Here is a 27,580-nt window from a genome sequence, read left to right as displayed (position 1 = left end):
CCATCTTTCCTCTCGGAGAACTGTTTCCAAGAAGAACAGAAAATTGCAAAAGCACTATGAAAACATTTCAGTCCTTGTTAAAAGAGCTGAAATATTGTATTTGATTTGACTGTTGTGTTAATCTATTGAGTTCCTCTAGAGCTTAAGCCTACTGGTTTTAGAGGTTACCAGGAATAAGAGACCTTTTAAAGAGAACATTCAAGTGTAAACAGAGATGGAATCTCCCAGCTGTCAAAATGGACAGTGAAGCTGGTTTCTGAAGCCAGACTGGAGAAACAGGTTGAGAACTGCAGGTTCCACCCATCTGGACTGAGAGAGGGTTCTCCGTAGTGGCCCCGAAGTGGCCGTTCAGTGTGGAAATGCTTCCAAGATGAAAATGCAAAAGAGCACGTGTAGAAGCTCTAAAACTCGTGGCCCTTCCTTCGTTGGGTCCTTGTGACGTCCGCTGCCCCAGAGCAGAGGCCAGTTCAGGAAGGTGGCCGGTTGTCAGCTGGTCTGGAGTAAATGTCTTCCCATGCCTGACTAGCAGTGACACAGAGCCTGACACGGGGTTGTCCTACTTATGAGCGGAGCGGTGAAAACCAGGCGCTGAGTCCCAGAACTGCTGACTCAAGGCTCTGTGATAGAACAGAAATCCAGAACAGCTGGGCCAGAAATAGCAACCATGCGCATCTACTGATAGCTAATTAGCATAACATCTGAGGGCAGTGACTGAATGAGTGTGTGAGTGTGGGGGGGGGGCATGTGTGTGTGCACATGTGTGCTACCAAACCCTAAATATACTTCCTTCTTTTCATAACCATCCCATAGACCCTATCTATGTAACCCACTAGGCACCCTGCCTAGCTGTCACTGGATGCAATTACCTTATAACTTAGTGCCTGAGGAAAAGGGATTATTTTTCGCAAATACCCGGATTTTTTAGGAATTGATCTGTCCATGGGAAGACAATCTTGCTGTGACAGCAGACTGACCCCATTCCTGCCCCATCCCTCTGACCCTAAGAAAATGTGCGAGAGGCATCACCAGGTCTCGTGACAGCTTTCAGAGGCTGGTGGCTTATAAAAGTTCAGTGCAGAATACGTGTTTGGTATATTCACTTTTTTTTGCATCTCTTCAAGCCATTAATGCACAAAAAGATGAAGGGGTCCTACTTTATGTCAACATTTCCCTGGGGCAGTAATTGTCCAGCCTGGGAACATGCCTCTGGTCCCCTAGCATTGGGGACAGCAAGGTGTGGCTCCCTGGTTTCTGGGAGGTCCACATCGCCCTCCAGAGGGGACTGCTCTGACCCTTTCAAACTAGGGTAGCCGCCCCCCAGTACCCCCAGCATCCAGTTTCTCCTTACAAAGCAGAGGTTTGGGCCAGGTCGGCTCCTGGAGGGCTGAGGCCATGCCCCCCATATGCCCCACGAAATGCCCAATGCCGGGGACACAGAGACCCTCCTGAAATGCAAAAATCTAAAATTATAAAGTGGCAGCCAACCTAACATAGGGTCCGGGGCACCACTGGGAATGGAAGGCAGGCTCCCGGGCCTCACGCTGCCCTGACACCTCCCACGCCCCAGAGCTGGGCTGGGGACTTCCATCCAGGCCTTCACTGTCCCCTCAAAGCTCCATGCACACCCTGCTCCTCGCTGGACCCCAAATCAGGTCAGAATCCCTTCCAGCTTTGGAGAAGTCTCCCAACTGCAGGGCCAGGGGAGCCCTGCCTGGCGGCCCACTCTCCTTCTGTCTCCCCCCAGAAATGGGAAAAAGAATTTGAGGGCTGGGACTTCCCTGGTGGCGCAGTGGTTAAGAATCCGCCTGCCAGTGCAGGAGACATGGGTTCGAGCCCTGGTCTGGGAAGATCCCACATGTCGCGGAGCAACTAAGCCTGTGCGCCACAACTACTGAGCCCCTGAGCCTCTGCTCTGGAGCCCGTGAGCCACAACTACTGAAGCCCGCGCGCCTGGAGCCCATGCCCTGCAACAAGAGAAGCTACCACAATGAGAAGCCCGCGCACCACAACGAAGAGTAGCCCCCGCTCACCGCAAATAGAGAAAGCTCGCGCGCAGCAATGAAGACCCAACGCAGCCAAAAATAAAAAATAATAAATAAATTAAAATAAAAAAAAAAGAATTTGAGAGCTGGGATCATGGGTCCCGCCTGCTCCGTACTGGCTCCGCCCAGACTGAGGAGGCCACCATTAACTGAACTGTGTTTGGAGAACAGAGTGACGGGCTTCCTCGCTGTGCTCCTGGGGCTGAAGCCAGCCAGGTGGAGCTTCCAGACACGCCTGCCTGCAAACACTGGGAAGCTCAGCAGCCCCCAAACACTGGTGCCTGTTCAGGAGACTGGCCGAGAGCCGGAGGCCCAGGTCAGACAGCCTCTGCTTGTCCCGCCAGGACGGTGATGCTCAGCAACACATCCACGCCCAGGGCTGCCCGCAAGAAGTGGGTCTGACAGGCAGGAGAGGGAGCGAAATGAAACGTGTTCACATAAACGGATGAACGAGGCCAGATGAGACCCCAGGCTGCTCAGTGCAGCATCTCATCACCAGAGAGTCTCAGCATCAGCAACCCCAAGGATGGTCCTGACCCCACCTACGAAATTAACCACTGAGCTGTGAGTGGGCAAACGGCCTGGCTCTGTGCGCAAGGATGTGTGGTATTTCTCGAGGGGTTCACTTCTCTGAGCTGTGCGCGAGGATGTGCGGTATTTCTCGAGGGGTTCACTCCCCTGAGCTGTGCGCGAGGATGTGCGGTATTTCTCGAGGGGTTCACTTCTCTGAGCTGGCAGGAGAAGCGTACCACCCTAGAGGCCAGGGAGAAGGTCTCCTCATTCCCTCTCCCGCCAGGAAAAGCTCTCAAGTCTGGGAGAGGTGCTGACAGAGAGACAGGAGCATTTGAGGGCTGCCCACGGTGGGCCGAACATCCCACCAGAAACCGTGGTGAGCCCAGGCCACCTGCCCCTCCCCAGACCCCAGGCTGCATTCAGGGTGGTGTGTCTCAGGGTTGTTGTCCCCTGGCCTTCCTGCACCAGCACGGAACCAGCTCCTCCTTGCAAGAAGTTCAGCTGCTTCCCCCGTCTCATTCCTTCTGGGTCGTCCAGGCAGCCGCTGGCCAGGTTTCCAAGTTACCGATTCCTTAGGGACCGCCATCCCCAGCAGGCAGAGTGGGAGGTCAGCTCTGATGTTTGCTGAGGTTCACGTCTGCCTGCCCCACATGCCAACACAGCAGGCTCTTTGCCATAAGCCCCCCGAGGTCCAAAACCCCTGGTCAGCTGTGGCTGCCTTTGCAAGAGTGAGGGCTTTCGACTTGCATTCCTGGAAATTCTTTATCTTCAGATTCCCTGTCTGGCTCCAGCCTCTTAAAGCTCAGTTAATCGCCACATAATGCTCTCCAAACAGCTTTAGTAGGTCAGGGTGTCTGCTGAGCACAAACGCCACAGACCGGCAGGGCTGAAGGAACGAGGAAGGCCTGTCGGAGCTCTGCCACCTTGGTGGACAGTGTCCCTCCCAGGACACCCCCTTTGCTGCGGCCAGGGTTGGGAAGCAGAGAAACGAAGCCCCCTCTCCTCCCCACGGACTCTCTCAAAGTCACATCTGTTCTCCCCAAGGCTTGTGGCCTAATGATTACCAGTGGACATGGGGGAGGGGTGAGGGTGGGAAAACTCCGGGAGAAAAGCCATTTGCACTGGAAATGTGGGATTATGTCATCATTTCCACAGCAGCCATCAGAAGCAGGGGGAGGCTGCAGGAAGTCACCCAGCATGTTTGCAAGAACAGAACATCTGTCGATTCTGTAATAAGATGTGCCCTGGGCTTTCTTTGCTAAGACACCAGGTCTCACTGCCCCACTGCTCTCCCCTCCAAGCCCAAAGAGGGGAAGACAAAGCCATAGATGTCAGGGGCACTGCAGTCACCTGGGCATGGTGACAACCACAGAGGGCATAACTGCTCCAACAAGAGAGGCCTGGCTGGAGATGGGCACGGATGGAGGATGCATCTCCAAATCATGAGACCAACAGGGACCTCAGACTCTGGCCCAGACCTGGCGAATAACAACCTCCATTTCAGTGAAATGAAATTTTCATTTGTACATTTTTGAAACTTGCTTCGCAAACTTCCAAGGACCTGCCAGAGGGAAGAAGACAGGACTTATTTGGATCCCTGGATCCAGGCCACAGCCCCGTTGAAAAGAGCAGCCATGGAGAGACACTGGAGCTGGCCAACACCCTGAAGCCACAGCTGAGGGTGTACTTAGGGCGATGGGACCACAGCTGTCCCTGGTCCTGTCCAGTCCGCTGGGCCAGGACAGGGAGCCTCAAGGTCTGGGGCCCCTGATCAGTCCTGAAACCACTCCTGCCCTGCCAAGCAGCTGGAGACATCTTTAAAAATGCAAATCTGCTCAGATCTCTGCCTGCCTCAGGGCTTCTGGACTTCCTTAAAATAAAGCCCTAGGAGCCAATGGCCCAATGGCCGAAAAGCTGGAACAATCTGAGCGACCAAATAAAGTAGTATTGTATTATAACTCAAAGTATAAAATCGATACCCGCGAGTCCATACGGATATAAATAAATGACTGAATAAGTTAATAAATGGAGGAGAAGAGAGAAATCTCCCATGCAGAAGAATTCCAAAAAATTTATGTAGATACTCCCCCTAAAAGAGGGGACACAACTCCCCAGTCCTGAGATGTGCCCATAGTGACTTCCTTCCAAAGAGGACAGTATGGAAAAGGGGACAAAAGAGAAACCTGACAGTGGAGAAATCTGACAAACACGACCCCAGCCAAGCGACCAAGGTCAACGGGAACAGTCATAAAACACATTGACGGTAAGTAGCCTTGATAGGATGTGATGAAAACGGCACTTTACCTCTGTGATCTTCCTCCCCAAACCCGTAACTCTACTCCAATCATGAGGAAAACATCAGACGAACCCCAGCTAAGGGACATTCGACAAAGTACCTGACAGTCCTCCTCAGAACTGTCAAGGTCATCAAGAACAAGAGAGTCTGAGGAACAGTCACAGCCAAGAGGCGCTAAGGAGACGTAAAGACTAAATGCCATGTCGCATCTTGGATGGGGTCCTGGGACAGAAAAAGGACCTTAGGGAAAAGGTAAGGAAATCGGAATAAACTGTGGACTTTAGTTAATAACAATGTGTCAATATTGGTTCATGAATTGCATCAAATGAACCACGCTACTGTTGAGAGGTTAATAATAGGGCAACTGTGTGCTTGGGTAAATGGGTACTCTTGATACTACTGTCTCGATTTTTTTTGGTAAGTCTGAAACTATTCTTAAAAGAAATCTATTAATCGAAAAAAATTCTACCGAGAAAAAAAAATAAAGCCCCCAATCCTTAACATGAGCCACGGTGTGCCAACCACCGGCCCCTGACCACTGTGCTACCCCTTCCCTTCTCTGCCTGCCCAGCCTCAACGGGACCTCTTCAGTTTTGCTCCCTTCTCTTTCCTCAAGGTTTCTGCAGATGCTGTTCCCTCCCCTGCCCATGTGTAGTTAAGTCCACTGAGCCTTCAGTTCTCAGCTTAGAAGTTGCCTCCCCCGGGAAGCCCTCGGGGACAAGGGACCAACAGAGAGGCAGGTAGACCTCAAGAGATAATGGGCAAGGAAGAGCGTCTGCTCCATGGAGTATCATCCAGATAAGAGAGATTCAGGTCCAGCTCCATCCCCAGCTCCTCATCACTGCGTGTTCTAGAACCACATCTGCACACCCGAGCCTCCTCTCCCCTGATTCCTCTGTTACTTCTGGACACTGGCTTGGCAGGTGATCATCAATGCGTTGGCCACCCCTTGTACTCTCACTCTCTCCTTCAGCTTAGCTTTGGGCACCTCTGTGCCTCCCCAGTAGCAGGACTCTCTGAGGCCACGGGCTTCCCCTTCTCAACACACCCAGGCGTGTTTAGCCCTCCACAAGAAAAGACTATCCGAAAATGCCCTTTAGAGGACTGAATAGCTAAGCAGAATAGTTTCTAATCAGAACCAGCCGTTTGCATAGAAACAGGGGTTCTGAATACTTGCTGTGATGATTAATTTTAAGTGCTGTCTTGGCCATTGTACTCAGATATCTGGTCAGTGTAGATGTTGCTGTGAAGGTATTTTTTTTAGATGAGAGTAACATTTAAATCAGTAGACTTTAAGTAAAGCAGATTACCCCCCATAATGTGGGTGAGCCTCGCCCAATCAGTTGAAGGCTTTAGGAGACAAAGACTGAGGTCCCCCAAGGAAGAAGGAGTTCTGCCAGCAGACGGCCTTTGGACTCCAGCTACAGCATCAATTCGTGCCCAGGCCTCCAGCCTGTTGGCCTGCCTTGCAGTTTTTGGATTTGCCGATCTCCACATTTTCATGAGCCAATTCCTTAAAATAAATTTCTCTCTAAACAGGCAGACCTCCGAGGTAATACAAGTATGGTTCCAGACCGCCACAATAAAGCGAATATCACAATAAAGTGAGTCACACGAAGTTTTTGGTTTCCCAATGCGTATAAAAGTTACTTTTACACTATACTGTAGACTATTGTGTGCAATCGTATTATGTCTAAAGAAACCATTGTACATACCTTAATTAAAAAATACTTTATTGCTAACAAATGCTAACCATCATCTGAGCCTTCAGTGAGTCATAATCTTTTTGCAATAGTAACATCAAAGATCACTGATCACAGATCACCATGACAAATATACTAATGAGAAAGTCTGAAATATTGCGAGAATTCTCAAAATGTGACACGGAGACACGAAGGGAGCAAATGTCGGGAAAATGGAGCCAACAGACTTGCTCAATTCAGGGTTGCCACAAGCCTTCAATTTGTAAAAAACTCAACATCTGCAAAGTGCAATAAAACAAATTATGCCTGTATTTGTGTATATATATCCCACTGGTTCTGTTTCTCCGGAGAACGCCAAGTAATACACCAATACTCACAGGACGTCCCCTTTGTTACATGGAGAGCTTGCTAGCATGGATAAACTTCAGATCAACTACAGCCCAAACAATCTCACGTGGCATCACGGGTCCAAACTGTCAACGCCTTCTTGGCGCCATCCTAAATGCAGCTCCCCAGGGCCTAAGGGACAGAGACCACCAGGCCCCTCCTCTCTGGGGCCAGCGGCTTGGAAGGAGAGCTTTGTACAATACCTGCTTAAGTCCTTGGCTAGACCTTGGCAGGAGGGAATGGAAGCTTCGACTCCATCACCAGCTGGGGCGGAAGGCAGAGATGTGTGTTCTGAGGCCGGGGGAGTGAGATCCGCACGGGCAGCAGCTGGGTGGGTGCTGGGGACACAAAGGGAGAATTATTCCCAGCGGAACTCGGCTCCTTTACGGCACATTCATCAGGCCCGCTCACCCCTCCCAACCCAGTCACACACATGGCGTTGGGTATTTAAAGACCCAGCACACTGCTGCCCCAGGCTCCCCACCGGGTTCCCCGGGCCTCTGCTTAGACACAGTCGGGGTGCACCTTCCAGTGCAGCAGCCCCCAGGCCAGGCTGTGAATTCCCCCGCCCCCCCCGCCACTCCTTAGGCTGCAGCAGAACCCAGGCTGCAGGCAGCTCGGGTGTCAGAGCACTCTGAGTTGTCTTGTTTGAGTTTTGTTTGGGGGAAGGGAATTTCATATGATCGTTTCTCATCACTTTTTTAATAAGCAGTGAAACTCCGGGAGTTGAAAACTAAAATACAATTTTGCAAACTCCCCAGGATTTGGCCCAAAACTCTGAGGCTGAGAAAAGTCAAGGTGAAGAGGCTGATGTGTAACCAAGGAACCTGCACCAGGAATTTGCCGGGATCCCTCTTCCCTGGGGAAGGATTCCCAGAGCACAGCCCTGTCCCTGGTTTAATGGGTGAGTGCCCCCTGCTGGACATCCAGGGAAAGGCTGGGAGTGCAGGGAGGCCCCCAGCAGGAGGGAAGGTAGCAGGGAAGCTTCCCTGGTGGCTCCGTGGTTTGGAGTCCGCCTGCCGATGCAGGGGACGCGGGTTCGTGCCCCGGTCCGGGAGGATCCCGCGTGCTGCGGAGCGGCTGGGCCCGTGGCCGCCGAGCCTGCGCGTCTGGAGCCTGTGCTCGCGCGTCTGCAGCCTGTGCTCGGCAACAGGAGAGACCACAAGAGTGAGGGGCTAGCGTACCGCAAAAAAAAAAAAAGGAGGGAAGGCAGGAAGGACGGCCACCTGCAGACACACCCTTGGAGCCAAAAGGCACCAGGCTTGGAGCTCAAAAGAGGTTCTGATCTTCCCCTTTGGCAAAAGCAAGACTAGCGATGCCGTCCACAGACTTCCAGGGCGGGTTAGCCCTCCCAGCCTCTCCGGCTGTCCGCACTGCTGTCCACACTGTGTGACTCAGTACCGAGAGCCTGAAACCCAGCCAGAGGTCGAATCTGGGGTTACGAGTTTCACAGCCTCATGCTGGGGACTCATTGCTTCCCTGTGGGCGTGAGCTCCTGCTGGCAGCTCCCGCACTGCAGGAAGGCAGGACATTAGGGTTTCCAGGTTTCCGTGTCAAGGGTGTCCTGCTAATCTCCACCTCCTCCACGTCCTGCTAATCTCCACCTCCTCCACGTCCCCTGCGAGGCTGGCTTCCCGGCCTGGAGGACGGCTGCCACGGGCACCGCACACCCAGTACAGCGAAAGAACTCTCAGTCTAGCCCCAAATCCCTGTCGCAGCTCTCAGCAGGTCTTGCAGGGCCGGGCTTCTGCCCCGCGCCTCGCCCCACGGTCCTCACCCTCACCTGCTCTGCTCTGACCAGCCGGGCCCCCCTCCCCGGGTTCCCACAGCACTGGCTGCCCCTGCTGTCTCCTGGCCTTGGAAGCCCCCCTCCTCCCCGGGCCAGCAATTCCTCCGCTGCCCGCGTCCTGGCTTGGCCTTCACTATTCCGCAGCTACGAAAACAGTAGTAGCTCGCCCCTGCTGGTGCAAATGTCCGGGTTGGCTCTGTCCTAGGTGCCTGAGCCTGTGAGCCCGGGCCTGTGTTAAATGCTTCACATACGTGACGTCGGGAAGCGCCACAACAGCCTTTGAGTCAGATGTCACCACCCTCACTTTACAGAGATCAAAGCCGAGGCTCGGAGAGGCGAGGTCACAGAGCGAGTAGGCGGGGGAGCCAGGATGGGAACCCAGGCTCTGAATCCTTAACACTGCGTGACTCAGCACCGAGAGCCTGAAACCCAGCCAGAGGTCGAAGCTGGGGTCCAGCTCCATGCCCGCTTTCTAACGGACCCCCTAGCACACACCCGGAAGCCCCCAGCTCCTCCTCGGTGACTCCCATCACCTGGGACTTGAAGACCACGAGGGAGACCGAACTCCCTGAGGACAGGGGCTTTATCTCTCAGATTCACCCCAGCAGCCCAACATCCAGCCGGGCCACCCACAGTGGGCACTCGGACAGGCAGAGGGAAAGCCGGGGACGGGGCGGGGGGAGTCCCGAATGGCTACGACCAAACCGGGTTCAGGGAGCAGAGACAGAGCTGGAACCACATGACCTTCTCCCCTGGGCCTCATGGAAACTAGGAGCAAAACAGAGCAGAGAGTAATGATCCTGGTTAAGCCCAGAGCAAGGCAATCCACACGTGAACAAAAATTACAATGAGCTCATGGGCAGAACCGGCAAAAGTGCGAAGTGGGTTTACAGATGGCACGATGCCTTGGCTGTTCAAACTGTTGTTTGTCACAACATGGACAGTGTCTGAAATAACATTTTTCGTAAAGAGATGACTCAAACGAATAATGAAAACTATGGAGGGCTGTTAAGCTCCTTAAGAAAGCCATTTTCACACTCTGGAAAGCTACATTTATTCTTATCCATAAGCAGTGAACAGGCCACTTACAAACTCAAGCCTTTAGTCTGAAATTTGCTTTCGAAAGAAATTACACTGGCCGAGCCCCTTCCTCTGCAAACCCCCTGAAGATTTTATTTAATTTAATGCAAACAGAATAGGTGACACAGTTCGTGGACACAACTCCATCAAAGTGCAAGGAAAGGTTTCTGTCTTTGAAAACCCTGGCAGAGGGGAGGAGCTGTGGCCTCAGAACAAGGCCAACCCCACGGGGAAGCACAGTGACAGTCACACTGTGATGAGGATGCCTCGAGGCTGACCGCATCCCTCCACCCCTGAGAACACCCTGTGGTCCCCTCAGCTCTTCAGCCTGGAGACCGGATGCCTGCCCCCTCCACCCTTCACTTGGTTGGCACCCAGACCACCAGGGCCGCACCCTTCCGGCGCTGGCCTGTTCCCATCAGCTGAAGGCACCAAACAAATGACTCAACAGCTCTTTTAAGAATGATGGCGCCCCTCCCTCCTGGTCTGCAGGCTGCCCTTGGTCCAACCCCAGAGGCGGGGAGGTCAGGCCTCAACAGGGAAAGCTTCAGTGACTCACGACCGAAGCTCTGACACACGGGCACCTACAGATGCCTCCCGGCCCCACAGAACTCCCGCTGTCCCCTCCTAACCCTCCTCCTCCCCCAAATTTCTCCCCAGCTTGGCTAGTGGCCCCACCAGCTGTCCAGGCCCTGGACCAGAAGTTGAGACTGTCCTTGACTCTCCTCGTTCTCTCGCCCCATCATCGCCCCTCCATGCTGAGTCACATCCCTTGTCCTTCCAGAATCTGTCTCCTTTGTCCTGCTGGTCCAGGCCTGCAGCCTCTCTGAGCAGGGCTCCTGCACATCCACCCCCCAACACACACACAGACACCAGGATGTCCCAACTCGAGTTCTGATCAGGTCCTTTCTTTTTTTTTTTTTTTTTGCGGTACGTGGGCTTCTCACTGTTGTGGCCTCTCCCGTTGCGGAGCACAGGCTCCGGACGCACAGGCTCAGCCACTCCATGGCATGTGGGATCCTCCTGGACTGGGGCACGAACCCGTGTCCCCTGCATCGGCAGGCGGACTCTCAACCACTGTGCCACCAGGGAAGCCCTGATCAGGTCCTTTCATTGCCTGAAGCCCTCCCCCACTTTCCACGCCTTACACCTGATGGAATACAGGTGAAACTCCCGGGCCTTGCAAGCTGGGGCTCTCGCAGCCCAGTTCTGTCCCCTTCCGGGTTTGTCCTCCTGTTGCCCTGACCCCACCAAGCCAGTCTCCAAGGGCTCCTGGCAATTTCTTGCCTCTGTGTCTTTGCTCAAGCAGACCCTGACCCTGAATCCCCACCTACCTCTCTCAGGCCCCCTCCTAGCCCACCCCATAATCATCCTGCAGTGTCACCCAAACAAGGAAGCTCCCCCCGTCCCCGGCAGGGGTAACGATGCCCACCCTGCATTGCCAGGCTGAACTGGGCCTGGCTTCTGCATATGCTGTTGTTTTCTGCTAACACGTCCTCTTCTCCTACTAGAGACTCAGCCACTGTGGTCTCTCCAGCCCCCAGCACGGGGCCTGGCCCGGAACAAGTGTGCAACACATGGCAGCTCCTTCCCTCCCGCCCCCGGCCTCCCAAACATGCAGGCCACCGACAGTGGGACAACTGTCCTATCTTCTTGGAATCTCAGAGTCCAACCGTCTTGAGGTGGGACCAGCAACATAAGCTGCAGGAATGCAAATGAAAGCAAAGTGGAAACGCAAGGCCCCGTGTGCCTAAAATATAAGAATTTCAGGAGGGTGACGACAGCAGCGTGCTGAACCGAGCACGGGGCCCTTCTGAGCACGGGGCCCTGGGCGACTGCCCAGGTCACATGCCCATGAAGTCAGCCCTCGTTCCAGACCCCGAGGGGAAGCTTCCATAGGGCCCCTCCAAGGCCCCCTGAGCTGCCAGAGGGCCTTGTTGCTGGAGCAGATAACCAGGTCGGCCTCCCTTGCCAGCTCCTGTCCACTCAAGTCTCCCGTGAGCAGCAGTGACTTGTCTTAGAGACGTTATTCTCAGGGAGTCGGGCCCTTTCCAATGCCCAGTACCACTCCCAGCCCTCAGTGGGAACCCGTGGGCAGCTGTCAAGCCCAGCACAGAGCGGGGCAGAGGTCTGAGATGGGGTCCACATCTGCATTCTCAGTTGGTTTCTTTTTTTTCTTTTTGGCCATGCCACGTGGCATGTGGGATCTTAGTTTCCCGACCAGAGTTCGAACCCGTGCTCCCGGCACTGGAAGCGCGGAGTCCTAACCCCTGGACCGCCAAGGAATTCCCCTCAGTTGGCTTCTGCAAGGCACTTACATTCACTTGCCCTTGATCTCCTCCCCTATAAAATGGGCCAGGAATAGGGCTGCAAAGACCCTTCTAGTTGTAAAAGTCCACTAATCCCTTTTCCCATGTAAGGAGTTAATCAATGTGTCTTATGGAATAACAAAGAAGCTGAATTCAAATTCATGTAAAGTATTTGTATTTTTGGAAGATGAAGGAAATGTTGATTTAATTTAAGCCTTTTATTTTTTAAGGGAAGAGCTGACCAAAAAAAAGGGCAAATAAACTCACCATACTTTCAGCAGACAGAAATGGCATGTCGATCAAGGCATTCTTTCCTGCGAGGCCCAGCTGGACAAGACCTCTGAATCCTTCTCAACACAGATCCCTAAGGAACCACTACTAACGGGTCAGAGTTTGCCATCCCTGATTCAGTACCTCACCAAGGTCGTCACTAACAACAACTGGTCCCATTAACTGTTTGGATGCAGTCGCCACCCACACGAGACCTGAGAAACACAGAGCATGCTGCTTCAGGGCTGGCACTCAGCCCGACAGTCCTCCAAGCCCAGCTGTAGTGAGATGCCGTCACCAGCTGTTGTCTCTTGACACCCTGTTCAGGGCTTTTGAGTCCTTCTTGGCGGATCCCCCACTGAACTGATAGCAGGTTTCATTTCAGAGATCGGAGAGAGTTGCCAAATTAAGCCCCTGTCTAAGGACAAACACCAGAGTGACCCTGGCTGTCACGGGAGTGTGATAACGGCCCCCAAGATACAAGCCGAGCATATCACGTCCTGTCGGGCCAGATGGGCCAGAGCATCTTATCTCCTATTTCACATCACCATCTGGAAGGTATTAACACAATAGCCTTTCCTCACAGGCCCCCTTGATTTTTTTCTTCCTGAATCCCCAAGTGCGCACGATCACGTAATAGGGCAAGAGCTAAGGCCAAAGACTCAGCTCAGGCTGAAAGTGAGATGCAAGCCAGAGAAAGAAAAGCGCTTTGAAATTGCTGGTTTGGAGAGCTACGTTCGGTCGACAGGAGCACCGGATAATCAGTCCCACCGAGGCCTGGGGTTTGATAAGAGGAGTCTCCGAGATGGGAGATCCTGCATCACCCTCCTCTGAGATGCAGCCGCCGAGAAGCAACAAAGCCCGAATCAGAAAGTGCCCGGAGAGGCTGGCAAACTGGCTGGCAACTCAAGACAGGCACATCAGGTGATCTCTAGTCACGAGGGAGATATTCCAGCCTGTGAAGAGCAGCCCACGTGAGAGTATAAATGCCACCGACCTTCAGATGTCTGGCCGTAGGCTGGCTCTGCACAGTTAACCCTGAACAGGCTTGTCGGTTCCTTCCCAGCACACTCGTACCCTTTTCACAGAGCGAGTCTGTGCTCAGAGGACAGAGATGACTTTTAAGCTTGGCAGAAGCAAAACTTAATCAGGAAGGAAAATATTAACTAAAGGAAAAGTCATAAATACCATCCCAAAACTACACGAGGCTTTGATCTGGGTTGGGTCATCCAGCACATTGATTCCCACCACTGTCTCTCCCAGTTCCTTGCATCCTCTTCCCAGGTGCAAGATTCCTTGCGTGCCTTGACGGTCCTTGGTAACAGAGAATGCAGAGCTGAGGATACCGAGGACAAAAGGAAACTGATCTCAGATATCCAAGATTTAACTATTTATTCAGAAAGTCAAACCTACCTACTATAAGGTACAACCTACATAAAGGTATAACCTACATAAAGCAACTCCAGAACCATGAAACACCAAGCCACGAACAAAATCCTGTGCTAGTTTGAACCCTACGAAGCTGTGCATATTTTGACAATTGCCAATGTGGTGACTCCTGTGCTCCAACCTAACAGTAGCCAGCTGGACACCGGAAACGCAAAGGTTCTGAACAGATATATAGGCGCATCCCAACTGGCTCAGCCTGCCAGGTACTGGTTATGTAACTCTATCTCATGAGCACGTACCTTCATTCAACATGTGCCTTTTAAATGGTACAAAGGAATTCGGTTATTCAGAGAAGACTTTCTGGTGATCCCTTTTCTAAGTTAAAACAACAGCGCCCCCACTTTATCCCTCGGTTTTCCACAAGGCGCTTGCTTAAATCAAGGTCCGGCTAACCTTTCTGAAGCAGTTGAACCCACCCACGCACACCCATAGCAGAAAGACAAAAAAAACGTATTGTGCAAACAGATGAAACCAAAAGAAACCACAGGATTTGGAGCAAGAGGAAAAACAGAAGCTGTAAGTCAGTGTGAATTCCCTGTGCTTTCAACTCCGGAAAATTCTGAATTTGGAAACTCTAGTGAGATGATTGCGCTGAGCAGGGGCCATCCCCTACTCCTGGCTCTTTGGTCAGAAAGTTCAGCCGCCAGCTGCTGGGTCAGGCGTTTCCTACCCTGAGGAGCCATTAACAGCCAGACAGGTGAGGAGAAGAGCATCTGGACACGCTGCTTTACCCAGTGGTTCTCCGATTGTGGACTCCAGACCAGCAGTAGCAGCGGCATCCGGGAACTTGTTAAAAAGGCAAAACCCTGGGTGCCTCCTCAGACCTCCTGAATCAGACACTCTGGGGATGGGGCAGCCATCTGGGCTGGAAGTGGGTTATTTTGAGGCATGCTAACGTTTGGACCCCATGGACGTGAGTCAGGTGAGTAGTTTTCCAGCTGTGTCCACGGGAGACCTCAAGGTCTAAAGAGACCCCTCCGCCTGGATTCCTGACTACAGGAAAAGCACCGAAGGTTCCCAGATGTAACCAGGGTGCCCCATTTTACTCTGTTTAACAAATGGTAGTAGAGCTGGAAGGTTCCAATTGAAAAACAATTCTGCTGCTTTATAAAAAAAATAGAAAATATTGAACAGATGGGAGTACAAGTGGCCACGGGCAATCCAGTCATTTGTAGAATGTTCTGGAGGGTCTGGGCTCGGCTTTCTGTGCCATCTGGGGATGTCAAAAGCCAAAGGGAAGCTCAACCACTTACAGGGGGTTCAGGGGCTGTTTCCCGAAGAGGGAGCAAGTTTGATGTCGTCCAGTGGCTTTAACTGGACAGAAGGGGAGTGTCAAAATCCCTTTCATTTTATTTGAGAATTGCTGCAGGGACGGGGGTAGCTTCTCTCTTTGTTCTTGTTCAGAAAGAAGAGTTGAAAGGGAAGGATCAGTAGCAAAGAATTAGTAGCAGCAGAAAGGAGGGAGAGAGTCCTGCTCTGCTTTCTCTCTGGTGGCTTAAAGAAAATGCTCCAGCCCCACTTTTCTTGTTTTAATAATTTTTTAACATATTTTTATTTTAATTTAAATTAAATTTTTAATTTAAGGTACCAACCCTGCTTCTGCGGGGCAGCAAACCTCTAGAGGATGTTGCAGGCTGCCCTCTGCCCAGGTTTGTTCCTTCCCCGTCTCTCCTCACCTCTCCCCCTGCCTCTCCTGTCCCTGCTCTGAACAGGAAGTGGAGGGGGGGATCCTTGGGTGATGCTATGATCTGAATGTTTGTGTCCCCCCAAATTCCTATGTGGAAGTCCCAGTGCCCAAGGCGATGGTATTAGGAGGTGGGGCCTTTAGCAGGTGATTAGATCATGAGGCTGGAGCCCTCATCATGGGACTACTGACTTTATAAAAGAGACCCTGCAGAGCTCCCCAGACCTTTCCATCACGTAAGAGCACAAGAAGAGGTGTGCAACCAGGAAGAGGGCCTTCACTCAACCATGCTGGCACCCTGATCATGGATTTCCAGCCTCCAGAGCTGTGAGCAATAATTTCTGCTGTGTATAAGCCACCCAGCCTGTGGTATTTTGTTATAGCAGCAGGAACAGACTAAGACAGATGGGGTGGGGAGGCAGGGTCATTTCTGAGGTCTAAAAAGCCACCAGCACACACCCAGAATGCCCTTCTTAGCCACTCCCACAGAGCGGCAAGGTTAAGTACAGTTGATTCTCTCTATTCACAGTAACTATGTTCTATAAAGTCAGCCTGGACACTGAATTAGCAGACACTAAACCATTGCTCCTAGAGGAAATCTAGGGTTAGGTTCCTGCAAGCCACTGGTCCCAATAATTTTGTCAACCGATCAAAACATAATCTTGCTTTATGTGCGTTTCTATTTAAAAACATCTTATTTAATATATAATTGATTCCTTAACACTGAATTTACAGTAGACAGCACTATAACTCACACCCAAACGAAGCTTATCTAACAAGTATTTTCTACATCAGGTACATCACAGCCTTCTTGCACTTTGAAACACTGGACAGCACTGTGCTTGGGGGCTATGTTAAACAGCAAAATCATCAACAAAATCACAAAAAGCACGGCACTAACTATACTGTGAAAGGACACTTTTCATAATACGAGAGCTGTGGCAAGAAGCCAGAGGTCGCCTTGCTCCACTTCAGCTGGGAGCACGCTCGTCAGGTGACTGAAATTTTTTGCTGCTCTGCATGTGTTCACAAATGACCATGAAAGAGCCATGAGTATCAATCTTGGGGTTACAAATAAATCTCAGCGAGGAAGCAAACTCACAAACACGGAATCTGCAAATAACTCGGATCGACCGTATTTTGTAGACAGAGTTGGTAACCAAAGCCAGACCAATCTCTGCTCCTACCAGAACTACCTCCTTCCCACCAATTTCCAGTAAAAATAGGACAATACAACTCCCGACAAAGGTCCAATCACACTGGCAAGGCACCAAAATTGCTCAGTCGGCATTGAGATCTACTGAGTCTTTCCACTGGAAAATAAAGCCAGAGAGCTGGCCAAGCTCTCAGCACTGATGAACTCAGTACTCAGCCACCGGTCCCTTCCTGCATCCTGTGATCACTCTCGGTCATGGTCACAGGTGACACAACTTCTTTACTCATGTCTTTCTCGAACTTGAGAGGCCAGTGATGTAGGCGAGACCCCGTGGCGTGGGGGGAAGGGGGAACCCAGCTCCCTGCAGCCAGTGGAGAAGCTCAGAACCAGGTTCGGTAGCCAAGCTGGACCTGCTTCAAACCCCAGCTCTGCCACTCACTAGCCACGTGTCTCTGAGCCTCTGTCTGCTCACCTGTAACACAGCAGTCGTAACAGAACCCCCTACCTGCTGGGGCTGTTGTGAGGATTTACGGAGATACACCCCGCATGGTGCCTGGAGCACAGGAAGTGCCCTAGTGGGAGCTTAAAGAGCAGACATCACGGGACTACTGTGGGGCCTGGGACAGGTCATTCAAAATACACAGTCTCGGGTTGAGGCGCTAACTTCAGAAGCGTCAGTAACACCCCCCAGTGGACATCAGTTCTCCTGAGTCACCCAGCCAAGTCCTCCTGTATCCTCTGCTCCCACGGCCCCTTGGCATCCCTCGAGCACTGGATGAGGATGATCTCAGCCCCACTCCTTTCCCTAAGGGAGGCTGAGCCTCTCTGGCTGCAGCTGGAGGTCCCTTGGCCTTGCTACAATGGTGGGGGTCAGGGAAGGGCCATGGGGGAGGGGAGGAGGCCGAGCACAAGGACGGAAAGGGATGCCTGACTTCACCCTGGAAGCTTCTGCACCCTCCTTGTGTGCTGAGGGCCTTGTTGCCCAGCTAGGATGCCTCTTTTAAGAAGTTAAACTCATACATAAGAACTATGGTTGACTCCCACCTGTAACAGAAACACTCGGAATTCGACGTCAACATGCAGCTGCCTTAGAGCATCTGTTTCTGGCCTGGAGCTTCCTGCTGTGTCAGCCCTGCCCTCACACTTCTCCTCCACCAGGCAAACCTCCTCCCAGTTTATGAAGAGGCCTCTCGACGCTGTCCTAGCAGGACAGCAGGGACGGGGCAGGAATGGACCGCCTGTCCCCAAGAGGGCCGACTTCGGGGGTGGTTAGCGCACACTGGCCCCCAAGCAGGCAGACAAGGAGACTCACCCCCGTCTTCCCTCTAACCCCGTTCAAGTGTACTGCCCTTCCCCAAGGACCAGCCCGGGCCAGGCTGGGTCCTGTGATTCCAGAGGTCGCAGCGGATTCAGTTCCTCCCTGCGAGGGCATTCGAGACGGGTAATTCATAGGGATCTGTGAAGGGCAGTGACACAGGGGGAGAGGGGTGGCTGCAGGAGTTCAGAGGGAGGCTCCTGTCTCAGCCTGGGGAGAAGGGACCCAGTGTCTGTCCCGTTCACTATGGTTCCCCAGTGCCATGCACCATCCGGCAAAAAGCAGCTGTTTTACTAATACAAATACAATTAAAATGTGTGTGTGTGTGTGTGTTATATGAATATAGAGAGACTCATATAGACGCGTGTAGAGAAAGAGACTGTGTGTGTGTGTATGTTATATAAATATAGAGAGAGACACATATAGACGTGTGTAGAGAAAGAGACTGTGTGTGTGTGTGTGTTATATAAATATAGAGAGACTCATATAGACGTGTAGAGAAAGAGACTGTGTGTGTGTGTGTGTGTGTATGTTATATAAATATAGAGAGAGACACATATAGACGTGTGTAGAGAAAGAGACTGTGTGTGTGTGTGTGTGTTATATAAATATAGAGAGACTCATATAGACGTGTGTAGAGAAAGAGACTGTGTGTGTGTGTGTGTGTGTATGTTATATAAATAGAGACGCATATAGACGTGTGTAGAGAGAGAGCTTATGTGTGTGTGTGTGTGTTATATAAATATAGAGAGACTCATATAGACATGTGTAGAGAAAGAGACTCTGTGTGTGTGTGTGTGTGTGTGTGTTATATAAATATAGAGACATATATAGATGTGTGGAGAGAGATTGTGTGTGTGTGTATGTACATGTTATATAAATATAGACGTGTGCAGAGAAAGAGACTGTGTGTGTGTATGTTATATAAATATAGAGACATATATAGATGTGTATAGAGAGAGAGATTGTGTGTGTGTGTATGTACATATGTTATATAAATATAGAGAGAGACACATACAGACGTGTGTAGAGAAAGAGACTGTGTGTGTGTGTGTGTGTATGTTATATAAATATACACATATACAGACGTGGGTAGAGAGACTGTGTATGTGTGTGTATGTACACGTTAAATAAATATAGAGACATATAGACGTGCGTAGAGAGAGAGATTGCGTGTGTGTTTATATATATGTTATATAAATATAGAGACATATATAGACATGTGTAGCGAGATTGTGTGTGTGTATATATATACGTTATATAAATATACAGAGAGACACATATAGATGTATGTAGAGAGAGAAATTGTGTGTGTGTATATATGTTATATAAATATAGAGAGACACATATAGACGTGTGGAGAGAGAGAGCTCGTGTGTGTGTGTGTGTGTGTGTGTTATATAAATATGGAGACATATAGACGTGTGCAGAGAGAGATTGTGTGTGTGTACATATGTTATATAAATATAGAGAGACACATATAAACGTGTGTAGAGAAAGAGACTGTGTATATGTGTGTGTGTATATGTTATATAGAGAGACACATATAGACGTGTGGAGAGAGAGAGCTTGTGTGTGTGTGTGTGTATGTTATATAAATATGGAGACATATAGACGTGTGCAGAGAGAGATTGTGTGTGTGTGTACATATGTTATATAAATATAGAGAGACACATATAAACGTGTGTAGAGAAAGAGACTGTGTATATGTGTGTGTGTATATGTTATATAGAGAGACACATATAGACGTGTGTAGAGAGAGAGAGCTTGTGTGTGTGTGTGTGTGTGTGTATGTTATATAAATATAGAGACATATATAGACGTGTGCAGAGAGAGAGCTTGTGTGTGTGTGTACATATGTTATATAAATACAGAGAGAGACACATATAGACGTGTGTAGAGAGGGAGATTTTGTGTGTGTGTGTGTGTGTGTGTGTGTGTGTGTGTACAGGCGTGTGAGCCGAGTCCCGAGGCTGGCTGTGAGCAAGCCTGGTTTAAATAAACCACGGGTCAAATCCGCACCCTCTGAGTCCAGGGCGAAGCCCGATGTACACACCGCACATGGAGAGCAGCGATGGGTGTGCGGGGTTCGGGGCACGCAGGGCAGGGGGAGGGCGCACGGGCAGAACATGAGGCAGGATAAAGCCCCTCCCCCGCCGCCCAGGCCGGTCTGCCGAGCAAGGCGCGGCACCTGGTCCCCTTCCCCATGTGCTGATGCCTCTTCCCTTCTCCAAAGACAGAGAAAACAAGTGGCTGACCCAGCGCGTGTCCCGGGAAGCCAGAGGTGGCTAAGTCATTCCCTGGAAACGTATGAAGAGCACAATATCGCTCCTGGAGGACTGCTATTTTAAATAGAGCAGAGGGGCGGGGGGTGTCTTTCTGGTGCCCCCTCAGGTAATTCCTGCGGCCCTAAGAAGAGGCCCAGCCCTGTGCAGGAGAGTGAGTACACCTGTGTGTGTGTTGGGTCTGGGGGGGAACTGCGGGACAGAAGATGGGACGGAGGACAGGAGGCAGCCTCAGGGGCCGGGCCCGGGGGTCCCGCCATCCGCCGTGGGCACCACCGCCACCATACCTCTGGGCTGTCAAATCCGGGGACACCCAGCCGCTGACATCACCGTGGGGGGAGAAGGCAGCTAAGAGAGGGTTTTCCAGGTCTTCAAGGGCAGCTGGTTCGATGACATCATCCACTACAGGTGAACTGAGGGAAGGAAAAAAACCGAGGCTCAGAAATGTTCCTGAATGTCTTAAATATGTTTCAACAGCACATTTTATCTGGGCCCTAAGCAGGGCCTCAGTTTCCCTTTTCATAGAGGAAGGGGCCGGTGTTGCTCCAGGTGTAGCCCACGGAGGGGGCTGGTCCAGGAGGGGCTGTTTACTGCTCCACGATGAGACAGCACAGACACCTGGGGTTAGGGTTTAGAAACCTTTAGAGAAACACGATAGAGTCATTTTGTCTGTTGACGCTAATAATGTAAGTCACGGCTTGCGTTTTGTAGGTCTTGATGGGTGGTTCTCAAGCAGGGGTGATTTTTGCCCCCTGGGGACATGTGGCAATATCTAAAGACATTTTTGGTTGTCACAGCTGGAGGGGGCGGGTGCTACTGGCATCTAGTAGGTAGAGGCCAGGGATGGTGCTAAACATCCTACAGTGCACAGGACAGGCTCACAACAAAGAATTATCTGGCCCCAAATGTCAGTAGTGCCAAGGTCGAGAAACCCTGGCCTTGAGTTTTGTTTCATTCTCTAGTAATTCACTTAATTATATTTTCAAAAGTTTTGATCTACAGTGAGATAGAAATTAAAAACTACACTGGTCCTTCATCCACTGGGAAAGTCAGCATTTGACAACCTCCAAGAGCAGGCTGGATTTGAAAGTTTGGAGGGACACAGGTCACCAGACACTGTCTCCGATCACACACATCTGCTTACTCTGCTGGGAAACCCCTTTCATGATCAGTTATGTCTCAGTTTATCGGGGAGAGTCAAGAGTTCTTCCTTCTGATGAACTCAGCTCTGGGGCAGTCAGTAATGAGACAGTTATCTTCATTCCTTGAGCAGATATTGACTGAACAACAACTCTATGTGGTGAGCAGGAAAGAGGTGGTCCCTGCCCTCATGGAGCTTACAGTCTCAGGAAACAGTCAAACATTTTTAAAAAAATGCTTATTTATCCAGTAATAACTGTTGTAACTGCTAAGAAGGAAAGGTACAGATGGCTAAGAAAGCATAAACTAGGAGGTCCCAGTGGGAGTGGGGGTCAGGAAAAATGTCTTCGTACAATTGTAAGCTGAGGCCAGTCACCAGCTCAGTGATAGCGAATATGTGCTGACACTTGCTGTGTGCCAGGATCTAAGCACTTACAGATATCACCATATGGTGATCCTCACAACAGCCCTGTGAGGTCGGTGCTATCATTATTCCCATTTTACAGATGAGTAAACTAAGGCACAGAGAAGTTGAGGAATTTGTCCAAGGTTGCACAGCCGGTAAGAGGATACAAACCCAAGCCAGACCCCAGAAGCCATGTTCTTAACCACTCCACTAGGCTATGTCCCAAAGGTTGAAGAGTAAGGGAAGGAAGAGTGCCCCCAGCACAGGGAACCACACATCTGAAAGCCCCAGATCAGGAAGGAGACTGGCATTCTGGAGGAATGCAGAAAGGCCACTGTAGCTGGAACGCAGATCAAAACCACCAGGAAGGGGACAGGTGGACAGGAACCAGATCACAAGGCCAGGTCGAGGGACTGGGACTTGATCCTAAGCTGAAGAATCAGCCCAAAGCCTCTATCAAATACTCAGCCACAAAGTACTGCCCTGGGCATCGAGACGAAAGACAGGCAGGGAGGCCCAGGGCGAACTTCCCCAAACTGTGTTCTAAATATGGCCGGACTAGCACACGGTTGTGCCCACACCTTTCTATTTATTCCCATGGGTCTTGTGACGCTTCCTTTTTCCTCCATGGTTCCCACCCACTAACCCAAATCCCCCAGAACGTGACCCTGGAGCCCTGTAACGACCACACCCAAGGAGCCAGAGAGAAATGGGCACAGCGTGAAGTGAAGCAAGGGGCGAGCCTGGAGGAGGGGGCCGGCAGGGACTCCGGGTGTCTCTGCTGGATCACGATTTGGAGAATCCTAAACCACAGGCAATATCGACTTTCTAAAGTCATAAAGCCTGAGCGGAAAAATGTGGCCCAGGAGTTCTGGCAACACAGATCGAAAGCCGTAAAAGACTTTGTTTTCTTTGACACAGCCATTCTACTTCCAAGAATTTATTCTAAGGAGATGATTAACGGTGTGAGCAAAGATGCTGACCACAGCTGTGACCACAATAGCAAAAAAAAAATGGAAACAACCAAAATGTCCCACACTAGGGGACAGTTAATCAAGTTAAAGCATGTCCACAGAATGGACTCATCTGCAACCATTTTAAAAAAGAAGGTAAAAAACATAAATAATTAAAAAATAAATTAAAAAGTAAAAAAAAGAAAGTAGCTCTCCATGTATCCAGAGGTAAAGGATCCGTTATTAACTGAAACTAGGTTAAAACACTATTGGCAACATGATCCAGACGTTATGTGCATGTGTGTATCGATATATACGTGTGTGTGTGTATATGTGTACACATGCATGTATGTGTAAACACCCACATAGGAAGCGAGCAACAGAGTGAATGAACGCCAAGGTATTAATGGTAATTCTTTCAGTAGTAAAGTTATGAGTGTTTTTTTCTTCTTCGTTGAATTTATCTCTATTTTCTAGTTCTATTCTGAACACATACTGCTTTTATAAGCAAAAGAAATAGGAAAGCATTTTTAAGGAAAATTCTGAGTGCCAGGGAGCAACTTCAATTCATAGTTCAGTGAAAGTTTCAAGAGACGGGACAAGCAGAGCAACGCCGTCTTTCCCCCACTTTTACACTCACACGTTCCCCCAGGGAGGACCCAGGCTTGTCCGCCTCATCTCAGGACAGAAACCCAGCCATGTCTCACTCAACAGGCACCCGTGGGGAAAATAAGGTCCTGGTGGAGAATTTTTTAGATAACCAGTATCTGCTCGCATGTTCTACAGGATGGCATTTTAATTTTAACTCTTTGGGATGGAATTAATTTGCAAAGCATATTAGACACTTCCTTGATTTTTTTTGAACAGAGAATCCTGAACATAACTAAACACTTTGTCAATGACACATGATCAGCATCTTGAGCGACTATGATATAAGTGAGGAGGTATGCTACGGCACTAAAACAATTGTACACGAAGTCAAGAGGGCTGGATTCTAGACCAGCCCCACCTTGGGATCTCAGCCAGGTGACTCCTCTGAGCTGAACTTTTCCATCTTTAAAAGGGAAGGCCCTGGACGGCACAATCTCAAGGACTCTGCAAACTCAGTCTGGTCCCTCCCTCGCAGGCTGTGAGCCAGTACGTCTGCTTCCAACTCACCTGACTCTTTTTTACTTTATGCTTTCCAGTTCTCTGCTTCTAATGTACTACAGACTACGGGTGTTAGAATAGTGTGCAAATCAGGAGTTAATAGGCTGGATAAGCCTCCCATATTATGTCATATAATATAAACCTCCCATATGACATAATTTTAATAATTTTTACATGTACATATATGTGTGTATACGCATATATTAAATTGAACTATGTGAAATTGTTAAAAGAAAAAAACTGTCAAATTCACACTGTACCATCAGCCTCAAGATCTTTCTGTCTTACTTCGCAGGGGTCTGGTCGTGCTCCAGATGGCTAAGGATAGGGGACAGCCGACTTCTGGGGACACAGGGGAATTCTTCTCAGACCAGCTGTAAGAGGCTATAAATGGCTTCCAAATTCTGTGGTGCTGGGACTAGGGTGACTGAAATATTTTTCAGAGAGGAAAAAAAAAAATCTGTCAGAGATTTTAACCACCAGCTGCTTCCACCAGCTGCTGGGGCCAACCCACTATAAATTTAGTCAGGCCAGCAAAGGGTTGATTTTCCACTGGAATGTCAGGGAGGGAAGCTTGTATCAACAAGTGCTTCTCCAAAGGCCATGAGTCACCTTCCTTCAGAGGCCGAGGCAGAGAGGGCTCTGCTTCAAAGAGGAAGATATTCACATTCTAGTCTAAAAAGCCAACACCTTCAGTTCTACACATAAGACCTGTGCACAGCAAGAGCTCTGTGGCCAGCACCAAGATAAATTAAATCAGGATCAAATTAATAATAACAATAACAGTAATAGTAACGGGGTGGGAGGAAACTTTGGGAGGTGATGGATATGTTTATGGCCTTGATGGTGGTGCTGGTTTCACAGATGTATACTCATCCCCAAACTCATCGAATTGTATACATTAAATATGTACAGCTTTTTATATGTCAATCACACCTCAATAAAGTAGTTTTAAAAAGATGGGGATCCCACGCTTCAGGGTGGACAGGCTGCTGGAGAGCAAGGCAAGTTGAAAGTCTAACTCAAGGAAAACTGTGAAGGGCGGTAATAGCAAAACAAGCTGCCGCAGAAAAATGGGCTCCTTTCAGGCCGGGGTGATCTGGGAAGGGCCTGTGAGGGGATGAAGCAAGTCAAGTGCTTCAACAGACAGACATGTGCAAAGGGCTTTCTCGGTGAAAAATGCTTCTCCCTCCCTCTCTCCCTGATGGTTTGGGTGGAAATCCACTAGGCTTCGCTTCCCTTCACTTGGACAGGGCAAGGAAGGAAGGGGTACCGGAGAAGGGACAGGGGCCACACTGGCACAGAGGAGGAGACTGGTGTCTTAAGGAAACTGTTACCCACTGGGAGATTAGCAGAAAAATAAACTCATCAGGGATAAAGGGAGCAGGTTCTCACAGTCAGGGAAGACTTGCATAGAATATACAAAGGTGACGAGGCTTGAAAGAGCTCTCAGGGCTGGGCTGCAAACAGACATATCAGACAAACACTAGCTGTAGATAGAGAGGGGTGTGTGTACACATTACACACACCTATTTCCCAGCTATGTCTGCTGAAAGGGGTCACGTCAAAAGGACATCAGAACCACTTAAAGAGGCTGCCACTGGTCACATCTGGGACTATTTGGACATCAAAAAAAAAAAAATACAGATAGTAATAGATTAAAATCCATTGAGTAAAGTAATAATCCACGAGTCCATATAGATATAAAAACACCAACAAATACATAAATGCGGGGGAGGGAAAGTTCCTCTTTACAGTACAATGTCAACTGGTAAATGTAGAAGAAGCGATGAAAACTGAAAATCCACCATTTAAAAACCATCAGAGTGGTGGTGAATTCCGGCAGGAGCCGTCGAAGGACACTAAGGGAGGTGGATGGAGGTTTAAAGAAGTGAAGGGCAGTGGTGTGGTCTTGGAGTACCTTCCCACCAGATACTGATAGATTACAAAGGGGGAAATGGTGACTTAAAGGTGGAGAAACCCGGTGGGCACCGACGTGGCCAGGTGCTGACCGGGATTACGTCCCTGGCGGTGGGTGGTCCTCACCCTATGTCACTTCTATGGGATCCCTGCCCCAAACGACAGCCAGAGTCTGGTCATGAGGTGACACGGGTTGAGGGATCTTCCCAGAATGAAAGAGCTGTACTCTGAAAGGTCATGAAAGACAGCAAGAGACGGAGGAGTTCTTCCAGACTGAAGGAGAGTCTGCGGGCATACTCAGAGTGTGACACGTGCCTTTGGGCTGGACCCTGGATCTGTAGGAAAAGGGACGGTGTGGATGGATTCGAATGGATTCTGAAGACTGGCTGATGCCGCGACATATCCTATCGATTTCCCAACTGGATGGCTATATCGCGTTGTGCTGGAGAGGGACCTTGCTTGGGGGAAATGATCACTGGAGTGTTTGTCTGGATGGGGACACCTTCGTGTTTGCAACTTGCTCTCAAATGATTCAGAAAAAGAGCGATGATAATGGATATATATCTGTATCTCCATCCATATGTACACATATAAAGAGGGGATGACAGCACTTGAGGTAAATGGCGATAATTCAGGAACTTGGGCAAAGGGAGTAGGGAAGTCTTTGTACGACTCTCGCAACTTTTCTGTAAGTTGGAAATTATTTCAGGAAGAAAAGAACAAAACCATTCCTGAGTGAAGGCATGCAGGCAGCCTCTCCCCAGCACCCGCAGAGTTCGGTCTGGGTTCTGGAGGACAGAGTGTGGTCGAGACGGCAGCAGCATTGAATAGGGGCCTGTGGGCCATTCACCGGGGCAGCCGGTGGCCTGTGGGCCATTCACTCGGGCCTAAGCCAGCTAGCAGAAGGCCTCAAACGTCAGGCCAAGAACTGGCTGTTTTCCAAGGCATGGGGAGCATCAGAGATTTAAGAGCAGGGAAGCAGCAGAATATCTGGGAGACAGCCCTTATGCGGAGTAGAGAATGACGACAGGGGAGAGGAAATGCAGACGAGGGAGCCGGAGCCGGAGCCGTGGAGCAGGGCCAGGTGATGCGGGACGGAATCCCAGCAGCTGGAGCCAGGGCCAGTCGTGCATCGAGCTTCACGATGTCCCCCCAACACATCGTGAAGACGGAGGAAAGCGAAACGGGGAACAATCAAAGATGATTTGGATTTTAAGCATCTGATTGGTTGGAAAGTCGCGTTAATGACTGCATGTTTCACGTATAGTACCTTAGACCCTCTGTACTATTATTTACTTTATACTTAACTTTCAATGAAGTCAGTTGTTCAAATTAAATAAAGGTACATCATTCTAGGGAATAACCCCGGTGAGTCTGCGGTTTTGATGCGCTGCTTGCACTTTTTTCTAACAGAATGAGTAATAGATAACTCACCACGACCAGGCAGCCCCCAGGCTCGGGCCAGGCCGCCCGGGAGCTGGGCACTTTGGAAAGTGCTGGTGAAGCTCTCACCAACACAGCTGAAAGACAGCCCAGCGCTGCTCACGCTGGCTCAGTCCTCTTTTTTTTTTTTTAAGAAAGCAAAACCTGTCATAAATGACCAAAAGAGCATACTCTGAGATCTCCATCTTGGGAGCTGTTGGCCGGTTAGGAGCTGGGCACGACCCAGCTGGCAAAGGTTAGAAGCCAGGGCCAAGGCACGGGAGCACGTGGGGCACATAGGCGCATCCTTTC

General features: G+C 50.2%; 1 protein-coding gene across 3 annotated transcripts in view; it reads right to left on the bottom strand.

The window, feature by feature from the left end:
- The window catches only part of TACC2 (transforming acidic coiled-coil containing protein 2), a 206,639-nt gene that overhangs the window by 82,225 nt on the left and 96,834 nt on the right, over nt 1–27,580 (bottom strand). For 2 of the 3 annotated variants that reach the window (XM_049696478.1, XM_049696479.1), the window contains exons 8-9: nt 20,566–20,691; nt 7,145–7,279 (exon numbers count right to left, since the gene is read on the bottom strand). In XM_049696478.1, coding sequence (XP_049552435.1) covers nt 7,145–7,279; nt 20,566–20,691 — 261 coding nt within the window. The remainder of the gene's footprint in view (nt 1–7,144; nt 7,280–20,565; nt 20,692–27,580) is intronic. The other variant, XM_049696481.1, reaches the window with a different exon arrangement.

This window comes from Orcinus orca, chromosome 14 (genome assembly GCF_937001465.1).
Source record: "Orcinus orca chromosome 14, mOrcOrc1.1, whole genome shotgun sequence".
Classification (NCBI taxonomy): domain Eukaryota; kingdom Metazoa; phylum Chordata; class Mammalia; order Artiodactyla; family Delphinidae; genus Orcinus; species Orcinus orca.
The sequence above is the reverse complement of the archived record's forward strand: the minus strand, read 5'-3'. Positions and strand labels throughout refer to the sequence as shown.